The sequence below is a fragment of the Quercus robur genome, chromosome 6 (genome assembly GCF_932294415.1).
Source record: "Quercus robur chromosome 6, dhQueRobu3.1, whole genome shotgun sequence".
NCBI classification, from domain to species: Eukaryota; Viridiplantae; Streptophyta; class Magnoliopsida; order Fagales; family Fagaceae; genus Quercus; species Quercus robur.
Genome location: NC_065539.1, coordinates 31,147,261 through 31,158,063, shown reverse-complemented (window position 1 = coordinate 31,158,063; position 10,803 = coordinate 31,147,261). Strand labels below are relative to the sequence as shown.

At 35.0% G+C, this 10,803-nt stretch overlaps 2 protein-coding genes across 5 annotated transcripts; one reads left to right on the top strand and one right to left on the bottom strand.

Annotated features, from left to right (window-relative positions):
- Positions 1 to 272: 272 nt before the first annotated feature.
- Positions 273 to 4,586, top strand: LOC126688426 (probable calcium-binding protein CML22). Of its 4 annotated transcripts, none has more exons than XM_050383114.1 (6): positions 273 to 474; positions 3,254 to 3,493; positions 3,610 to 3,809; positions 3,923 to 4,097; positions 4,250 to 4,278; positions 4,355 to 4,586. In XM_050383114.1, the coding sequence occupies exons 1-6, from the start codon at positions 456 to 458 to the stop codon at positions 4,397 to 4,399; spliced, it is 708 nt and encodes a 235-aa protein (XP_050239071.1). In that variant the 5' UTR covers positions 273 to 455; the 3' UTR covers positions 4,400 to 4,586. The 4 variants fall into 4 exon arrangements, with proteins under 4 accessions (XP_050239071.1, XP_050239070.1, XP_050239068.1 ...); XM_050383113.1 differs by adding an exon at positions 2,458 to 2,483 and having other exon boundaries at positions 277 to 474; positions 4,250 to 4,586; XM_050383112.1 differs by adding an exon at positions 2,411 to 2,483 and having other exon boundaries at positions 278 to 474; positions 4,250 to 4,586.
- A 98-nt stretch (positions 4,587 to 4,684) lies between these two features.
- Positions 4,685 to 7,542, bottom strand: LOC126688425 (receptor like protein kinase S.2). The gene has a single exon (XM_050383110.1). It carries the CDS (start codon positions 7,428 to 7,430, stop codon positions 4,929 to 4,931), a length of 2,502 nt encoding a protein of 833 aa, XP_050239067.1. The 5' UTR covers positions 7,431 to 7,542; the 3' UTR covers positions 4,685 to 4,928.
- Between the last annotated feature and the right edge of the window lie 3,261 nt (positions 7,543 to 10,803).

Here is a 10,803-nt window from a genome sequence, read left to right as displayed (position 1 = left end):
GTTTGGGGTCCGTGGACTCCCCATAAGCGAGCGGGCCGAACCCACAAACTATTTGGCCCCACAGTTACAAACATAAATAACATATATTTAACTATTAAAATTTTAAAATATGTGATGATGTTAACTTATTATTTTTTTTTAAAAAGTAAGAATTATAATTTTAAACTACACCTAACTACTTGTACCGCTGCTAATCTTAAATCACACTAAAAAGTAAAGAAGAGTTCTTGAAAAGAGAGGCATATTATATTTTAATTAAGTACTACCTCCTGTCAAAAGCAAAGGGCAAAAGCAATAATAGCATCTCCACTTTACAAGAACCATTTTGCTTCTCTTTTGCTTGTGCTTCTCGCTTTTGCCCGTATGCCTTGCCTAATATATATCATTATTCCTTGCAAACCTTTTCATCTCTTGTAAAAAAAAAAAAACAAACTAGCTCCTTCCGCTCTGACATCATGAAAGTTTTTTCACTAGGTATGTCTTTCTTTCTTTCTGTTATTATTATTATTATTATTATTATTTTTATAATAATTTTTGGGTGCTCTTCAAGCTATAAAATGGTTTGCTGTAATGTTAGAATAGTATTGGAAAGCCAAAAAATGGATGGAGTGTTGTTCTAATTTTATCTTTCTGAATATGGTTTGTTGGGCGAAGTGTGTGATCATATATTTTGGCCAGTTATCAATTGACATTTGTTTCATAGTATATGGGTGTATTTTCTTGTGATTGATTGACAAGATTCAGGTTGGATTGGATTGTATACGTACATGCACATATATGTTCACTTTTTATAAAGATGAAGAACAATTCATTTTTACCATATCTTTTGATGCTTGCTTGATAGGTTATTTACTATAATAAATAGTTTGGTGTTGGAAGAAACATAAAAAGAGAAAATAATTCTCAAATTTGCTCAAAAAATTCTCTTTGGTGTATTTTTCTTTCTGACATCCAAATAAAGGGTTGGGTTCTATGGATTTATTTTAAACTGGAGTAACTGAGTGTTAATGTTGAGATCAAGAGACATATTTCAGAGTTATTGGCTCTGGAAAATACATGGAAGTGGCTATATATGTATTCTATATCATGTACAGTGGATGATTCATAAATCTGGGTGGTCCGTATCCGTATGTGGTAGTCTAATAGTCTACCAACTATGGCCATGATTTCATATTTGGAATGCTCATCAATAAAATAAAAAGTAAATTATGGGTCTGTTTGGATACCATTTATTTTGCTGAAAACACTGTAGCAAAATAATTTTTAAAAGGCAAAATACTGTTGCTGCATTTTACTAAAGTTGGCTGGTCCGTGAACAGTGCCATGGGACCAGCCAAAAAAAACGCAAAATGCACAAACATTTGTTGGCAAACGCATGCTATATGTTAGTAAATGAAGAAATGAATTAGCAGCTCAGATTGCTGGTTCAGTGGAGAATATTAAAAGTTGGCATTTGAGCTTGCGGTACGAGATATAGATATTCATACTAAGATTTGGGAACTTAAGACCATCATTGTGATATCCTGGATTGTATGAATTTGGATTGTGAAGGCTTACACATGTTTATGTTGAGTCTCACATCGGGTGCATACTATTACTAGGTTGATATGGGTTATATAAGCAATTGTGGGGAACCCTAATTTTGACTAATCCTCTTGGAGTAATGCACATATGTGGCTAACATGTCCTCAACTGATGACAAATAACTAATTTTCATTAAATATGAGTATAGCTACAAGAGATTCATATGAAAGTTTGTGTTAAAGTAAGTTCCTCATTAATCATTGCTCAACATGGGGTAGTGCTGTCAAATTGTAATGTTGGTGAATTGTTTTCAAACAAATTTCTCAACTCGTAAATGAACATATCCAAAGTTAATGCAATAGCATTATTGGTTGTACACCTTTCTGAATGGGTAGAAAAGCTGTGGAGCTAAATTCTCTTGAAGATAAAACCATCCTCTGTCCTTACAATAAGCTGTGTGCTTCAACAAATGTGTTCTTTGACAAAGAGTCTCCTGTGTCTCTAGGTCATTCTGTTGGCTTGCAAATTCATGATTATCCACCCATTGAGTTAGGTTTAATCTATATGCAGATCTAATAGGAGCTGCAAGAGCCTTCCTGTTTTAGTCTGGGCTAATTCCCTTTATGGACCCAGTAAAGGGGACATGCCTCTTTGGTGTAGTATGGACTTTGACTTTTAACTTGAAGTTTTCTACTAGCTATTTTTTAAAAAGGTCGATAGGAATGTCTGTAAGTCAGTGTCTCATTGAATATATTTGGAAGATAAAAATAATCTTTATGTCCAAGCACACAGAGAATAGCAGATAGTTGTGTACTAAACTATTTTTTATTTCTCAATATTTACTTAATTGCATTTGATTGACACATATAATCAACAAATATGATAGGTCTCCTAACATATAGTTCTTTCCTTTAACAACATGGCACTCATCAGCTGAATTGATAAAGAAATGCATTCAGGTAATTCTCTTAACCAATTGTTCTTTTCTTGATAGACTTCTCCCTCTCTCTCTGCATTAAACGTGCGTGTGTGCGCGTGCGCGAGCGTGTGTGTGTACGGATAAAAAGTTTTACTTTTTGGCAAAAATGCTCGTTATTTACTTCTAAGAACAAAATTCTTCTAATTGCACAATCATCAATAACATACCACCACCCTCACTGTTGCTATCACCACAATGATAATTTTGCCAAGAGTAAAATTATTAACACCATCAGCATAATAACCAACATCTCTTTGCTTCCAGCGTAAGTACTCTTCACTCATCACACACATGCTTTGTGACTGCTGCTAAAATTGGCACTGAACACACACACACACACACATATAAGTTCCATGTCTTCTGTTTCATGACTTGCCTCAGCATCACTACTGCAATTGGCACAAAATTATCATCAGCATCATGACTGCTACTGGTGCCACATGATTGTCATCAGCTTCATAGGCTTTGCAATCTCCAATTCACAGTTACATTCCATAAATGAGCCAAAATAGTCTTCATTGTATTGCCAGACCATGCTGCTGATATCATAAAGTCAGCATGAATAATCTGTCATCATTTCCATTCTTGACGTCAAATGTGTGATTTTTGAATGTCATATGGCCATATATGCGATAAATCTGATAATGTAGCTGGTGGAACAATTAAGATGTAAGATATGCAGACATGAGCTGTGTCTCATCTTATTTGTGAGCTTTAAATTGATTCCTCCTGCTTGTGTCTCATCCAAAGGCACATCTCAGCCCTGGCCTTCTCTGAAGTCTTTGTCCAAAAAAGTAGGAAGCATGCTTTGCCGTGGTAGTTCAACAAGCAAGTATAAGAGGTTGGATGCAAAGCTTGAAAAGAAAATGGTTGAGGCAAAGAGAGGATCATCAGGATATCAAAATTTCAAGTCAATTAACAGTATAATTTTGAAATTCCCTCAGTTCAGAGAGGGATTGAAAAACATAGGATCTGTATTTGAGCAGTATGGTGAGTTTCAAGAGGGTTGTTTTCTCAACCTCTAAGCCTTTCCCCCTTTCAAGTTATGAACATTAACTTTTATTGTAAATTCTCTCTCTCTCTCTCTCTCTCTCTCTCTCTCATAGATGAGGACTCTAATGGAACTATTGACCGAGAGGAACTAAAGAAATGCTTACAGAAATTGCAACTCCATCTGACAGAGGAGGAGGTTGAGGATCTTTTCCATTCATGTGACATTGATGGCAGTGAAGGGATACAATTCAATGAGTTTATTGTCCTTCTCTGTCTTATCTATCTCCTGAAGGAGCCTTCTTCCAATCATACTGTACTCACAATAAACTTCATATCAATTCTTTTGTTTATCTCAGAGTTAAACATTTGCAGTGAATTTTTTTGCTAGTCCAATACATATATAATTTACTTCAGATTTTGTTTCAGACTTCAAGGTTGGGTTCACCACAGCTTGAAGCGACTTTTGATACCATAATTGAAGTATTCATGTTTCTCGATAAAAATGGTAATGGAAAGCTGAATAAGAAAGACATGGTCAAGGCCTTGAATGAGACATCTCCTTGGGAGAAATCCCCTTCACACATCACCAAGAGCCGATTCAGTATAAAATGCTTCACTGGCTATGCTTTAAATTTTATTTTGTTCTTGTTTTTTATTGCTAAATTTTTTGTTTTGGTTTGATCTTCCTCAGTTTTCCTTCTTTTTTCCCTCTAATTTTTGTTGATTTCCTTGTTTCCTTTTCAAAATATGCAGAAGAAATGGACTGGGACAAAAATGGGAAGGTCAGTTTCAGAGAGTTTCTCTTTGCTTTCATCAATTGGGTTGGAATTGACATGGATGAGGATATGCCTCTGACAGGAACTTAAAGAAATAGACGGCTGTGTAGAAATTAACATGATGTGAAGACTTGATGAGGTCAGGTTGATCAATATGTGTATATATCTAAGCATTTCAGATATGTAAAAACTTGAGTGCAAAAAAAGATGTAAAAAATAGATGTTTTCTCTAGTTTGTCTATTTATGGCTTCTTTTGAAATCTTAGAAGTCGGAGACTCGGAGCCATGTTATGTATCACAAAATAATTTCTTGATTTTTTTTTAATTTTTTTTTTTTTTTTATATATATATTATTCTAAATCTGTTCTTCATGTATTCTTTAGATTTTATTAGAAAATATTTGTATGAATGGTTCTTGGAAATGGATAGGCCAAAATTTTGGATATAACTATTGTACAAAAAATACACATGAAGACACGTTTCTTTGTTATGATACAAAAAAATCTAGCTTAAACAGCACACAAAAAGCTTAACAAGAAAGGTGTGGAAAGGGGAAAAAATAAAGAAAAGAAACGAAATAAAACTATTTCAGTTATCAGAATTCAGAATCCAGTTTGCATTTTATCTGCCCCTCTTTAATGTCAGTCGGTTGAGTATCATTGTATTCCCAGTGCTTGGATCCTCCTAATTATTGACAAAGAATATGCATTTCTTTCTTTCCATTCTTCCCCGATCTCCTTTTTGCCTTCATCCACAAAGCACTCATCATTCCCATCAAGTATACTTACAATCTGCCTCATGCTTGGCCTTAGTTGCCGGTTGGATCGTGTGCATGCAATTCCTAGCTTTACCATTCTCATCAGTTCTTTGTGATTGTACTCTCCATTCAACCTTATGTCAGCCAGTTCCTCCAATGGTCTTCTCCTTGCCTCAAATTCATGAACTCTCTTCACCAATAGAACCTCTGGCCGCCGAAAGTCAACCGCCATCTGTCCACTAATCATTTCAAGCACCACAACGCCAAAGCTATATACATCAGCCATGGAGGTTGCTTCACCAGACTCTATATACTCTGGTGACATATAACCAAATATCCCACGAACTGATCTGCTTGTGTTAGTAACTACATGATGCCCATGTTCGTTTCTTGTTAAAAATTCAGCAAGAGCAAAACAACTGAGTCTTGGGTTCAAGTCTGGATCAAGAATAACGGCAGAAGTGGTAATGTTTCTGTGGATAACTTGTTCATCCCATTCCTCATGAAGATAAAGAACGGCGGATGCAAGCGATCTGATTATGTTGTATCTGTGGTGCCACCGCAGGACAGAACGGTCAATTCTATTAATATGAGGAAAAAGCAGGTGACTTAGAAGGCGATTTGCTGAGTAATCGTAGACAACAAGCATCTCCCCTTGCTCAGTGCACCATCCACGGAGTTGAACCAAGTTTCGGTGGCGGAGCCTTCCTAAATTTTGTAGTTCGTTTGAGAATCTTGCTCTGAGTGCAGGGCATGTCTTCATGCCAAGCCGCTTCACCAGGACATGGTGACTGTCATCAAGGAAGCCATGGTATGCAGTTCCGAAGTCTAGCTCTGCTACCCTTCGGGATTCTGAGAAATTTTTTGTAGCGGAAATGATTTCCTTGAAGGATATTTCTCGCGGAGTTTCTACCAAGGGAAAAGTAGTTTGCCTGCGACGAGTGCTATCTGAAGAGTTGATGTTGCTGTTCCCATATTCAGCAGTTGCATATATGGTTTCTGCAGTGGCTGTCACATAGTTGGATGAGGCAGATGTGGTAGAGCTGGCTATCATTGACCCAGTGGTGGCAGTAGCATTGCTGCTGCTGCTAGAGTTTGTAGGGGAGGATAAAGAGATGTATAGAGGGTGAGACCGAAATGATGGCAGAGCAGGCAGTTTGCCAGACATGTTGCCTGAAAGTGTTTCCACCACCCATTTCATACTTGGCCGTGATTCTGGGCTGTGGAGTGTGCATAGGAGCGCAAGATGGATTAAGCGCTCCATATCTGAAAGACTGTAAGACCCATCATCTGGTAGCCGATTATCCCCTGCTTGAAGAAGCTTTCCTTCATCAGATAGCCTTCGGATCCAGTCAAGCAAGATTATCTGATCATCTGGGTATGTGAGATCTACTGCGCGCCTACCCGACACCACTTCTAAAACAACAATTCCAAAGCTAAAAACATCGGATTTTGCAGTGGCAACACTTCGTTTTTGGAAGCTCTCAGGGGGCAAGTATCCAATTGTGCCACCAATTCTGGTTGTCTCTGCCAGCCTAAACTGTTCATTTTGAATTTCTGTTCTGCTGGTTTGGTAATGGAGTTCATGTTCTAACCACCTTGCCAAGCCAAAATCACCAAGCCGGGCATTATAATGCGAATCAAGCATGACGTTGCTTGTCTTCACATCGCGGTGAATGATTTGTGTTTCTAACTGTTCGTGAAGATAGAAAAGTGCAGCTGCCAAGCCACTGACAATATTACTCCTACGCTCCCAACTGAGAGTTGGAGCTGACCCCATGTTTTCCGGTCTCCTGAAAAGTATGCGGTCAAGGCTCCGGTTGGGCATGTAGTCGTAAACCAATAACAATTGGTCTTCATGAACGCACCACCCTCTCAGCCGGACAAGGTTCCTGTGTCGGAGGTGAGCAACAGCCACCAATTCAGCCACAAAGGTCTTCTCAAACCGTTCCCCTCTCTCTGCCAAGCATTTCACAGCAACCACAGTTCCATCACTAGGTAAAACTGCTCTATAAACTTTGCCAAAACCTCCACTGCCAAGCACTTCATCCTCACTAAAACCATTAGACCCTATATAAAGCTCAGCAAAGCTGAAGATCCTTGGATTGTCTCCACCAACCTTGTCAGAAAGTTGTATACCAGCCGTGTCATGAAACACTACCACTCCAGAATGGTGTTTTCTTTTTGAGTCATGATGATGGTAACAAGAACTGACCCACTTTGAGTCATAAACTCTGCCTAGTAACTCACGGATTAAAGCCAGAATATGATTGCTGCAGTGACGGTAGGGGTGTTTCTTGACCTTCTCATCTGTGGGTTTTTTATGGACTTGTTCATCATCAACCGGCTTGATTTCATCAAAGTCGGCCGGTAAAATGAGGCATAGGTGGTTGAGCTGCATAGTAATGGGTAGCACTACTAAGCGGAGAACATGAATTGAAGGAGGTGCGGTGCGCGTGTGTTTTCAAAGAATAATGCTTTTATGCGCGTTATGTTTATGTAGTGCTTTTAGTATGGTAAAAATGCTTTTTTAGTTTAAGTTTTAATCTTTTTTATTAAGTGTTGTGCTCTTAAAATTCAACACGGTTAGGTTGCATGGTTGAATTTGTATTCTTCTATCAATTGTCCAAATTAGAACCTACCCCTTATGATGTCATCAATTTTATCTTTATCTTCTTCCTTAATACCCAATTCTTCTTCAGGAAAAAAAGATTCAAAATTTTCAACAGACTGTTTTCACATGACAACAAATTGCCCCACATAGTTTATGATTTATCGTTGAGCTTTCAATTTTGGCAGGTCAAAAAGTTCATGTATATCTACATGGCATGACAGCCTCAGAATATCAAATATATATATATATATATATATATATTATTTTTTTTCCCTATTTTAGACTTTCAAAATTGAGAGAATGTCAAAGAACTGCACCAGAAGAATTAGATTACAAGAATACTTTTAGACTCTTCTAGAATCGAAGGGTTCATTATATTATGGTTGAATTGTAATTATGTAAATGTATTGATGATCTTAAAAGATATAGGCGTTACGTTTGTCTCACCAATTATTATTATTATTATTATTATTATTATTATCATCAATTTTTTTTATTTTTATTTTTAATAATTTAGTAGTTACAATTGGTACGGAAGATTTAAAACCTAAAGGTCTCTATAAGAAATATCAAAAAAGGTGCTAACTAAGTAAGTTATAAGATTTTTGGCATCTCACCAATTAAAATAGAGTAGTGTTATTGGTATTGCAAATTTTATAATGTTAAACTTATAAATTAATGTGTTATCAATCATAAAGAGACAATTTAAATATTTATTTATGAAGTAGTTAAAATCTACTAATTATATTTATTATCACATCAATTTGTAAATTTCATATAGTAAAACTTGCTAAATTCTTAACATTTTCCATTATAATGCAATTTTCCATTATAATGCTTTGAAGAATGGTTTTTACTTGAATTTTGAATCAGATTTCTTTTGAACTGTGTGGGCAACTTTTATATATTATTATTATTATTATTGATAGCGTAGAATTTTTTATTATTTTTTTGAAAGGATTGATAGTGTAGAATTGAATCCATACTTTTGCTATATAATTAATTTTTATCATCATAATAAGACAATAATTAGTTTAGTTTGATTTATATATATATATATATATATATTGGTGAAATACCAATCCCCTCGACATTAATTTTATATATATATATATATATATATATAAAATTAATGTCGAGGGGATTGGAAGGCAGGTGATATTGAAATGTGATTAGATTTATTGATAGTGTCATTTATTAATGATTTGTGCATGAGCTTAGGATCAGATTGTCAAAAAGAAAGTACTTTTTAGGTTGGGTTTAGGTTAGGCCAGTTTTTTTTTTTTTTTTTTTGGGGAGAATCAGGTAAGGCCAGCTTTGTGTAGAGTCTGGACAGTTAGGGAGTGTTTGATACATGTTTTTAAACAATAATTTTCAGTTTTTAAACAACATTATATGTATTTCTAAATATTTTTTCAACTACACATATTTCCACACATATTTTCAAATAACAATTTTCAGTTTTTAAGTGCATATACCAAACACCTTCTTATTGTTCGTTGAAGGCTGTGGCCAAAACAAATAGCAAGACTCATTGGGTAAAAAAACTCCTAATAATGTTGTTTAAGTGTTGTGAAAATACGTATTGTGGTATTTAAATACAAAAAATTGTTGTTTAAACAGTCTCTCAATATTTGTAAAACACCAATGGCAGTGAGTGCTTTTGAAAACAAATCGGAAACACAATGAACATATGTAGAAACAAGGATTGAATAAGTGCACTAAAATTATTGTTAAAAATGAAGAATTTCTTCCAAAAGACTCCTACAATTTTGGATCTACTCAAAAAATAGAAAAAGAAAAAAGTATCTTAATCTTAAAGTGATTAAACAAAAGTCTCATTGAAAAATACTATCAATCAAAAAAGTCCGAGACCAAGAAAAAAAGAGAGAGGCAGAACTCAACCAAAAAGTGTTCAATTAATGTCACAGTTTGAGACACGAAGTGCAAGTGTGAAGGGAAGGGACCATTTCATTAATTGGAATCTTAATAGCAGCAGAAAGGTGTGGCGGGATTTTTTAATTCCTGCTAAATACAAAATACTTAAGGCGGGATTTTTTTTTTTTTTTTTTAATTTATAAAAAAAGAAAATTAAAATGATTAATGATTATGTTGGTATGGTAGGTTGGGGTTGGCTGATATGGATCGCCAAATCCTGTTGTTTTATGTAAAAGATTTTTGGGGTAGGAGGCAGAAAGAGACAGTATTTTATGAATATGGTGCACCACCGCCACTGACTTTGGTCCCATTTCGACGATTTTTAGTCACACTTGCCACATTTCAACACACTTCATAAAATTTAAACTTCTAAATGTTGATTCTCTCTCTCTCTCTCTCTCTCTCTCTCTCTCTCTCTCTCTCTCTATATATATATATATAAAAGAGATAAAATACAAAATTACAAACTTTTTAAACTAAATTAAAAACTATACTTTCTAAGTTTGACAATTTAATTCAGTTTTTTAAATTTACATACCTTCAATCCAGTAAGTTTTAAGTTTATTCAATTAAACTTTCTTGTTAATTTCTGTTAGATGTTGATGTTAAGTATCACAATTTTGGTGAAAATATCATTTTGATCCTTATATTTTGTGGTTATTGTCAATTTAGTCTGTACATTTTTGTAGTAGTCAATTTTTTTTTTTTTTTGATGAACAGACTAAAACTTTATTCATGAAAATACAAATAAAGAAATATCATAGATAAGGGCTTGTTCTAAGAAACAAGGACACTCTAGGGCTGTAAATGAACCAAGCCGATCATGAACAACTCGAGTTCGGCTTGATAAAAAGCTCGTTCATATTTGTTTGTTTATAAATAAGCCATAGTTTTAGGCTTGTTTAATAAACAAGTTGAGCCTAGGCAAAAAAATTTGTTCATGAGCAAGCTCATGAGCTATAAGGCTTGATACAAAACAATTCAAGCATAGACTCATTTATAAATTTATATGTGCTAGCTAAATACACTCATTACACATTTCTTAATAATGACATGACCAATATGGGATTTACTTCCCATTACCTTAATTTTTTTGTTCCCTTTAAACTAACCAAGAACCGCTTTAGACTTTGTTACATTTAAAAATAAACAAATTAATTAAGTGGGCCACAAATGATCATTCCCGATCAATCATTTGATGTAAAGTTATGAAATATGTTAG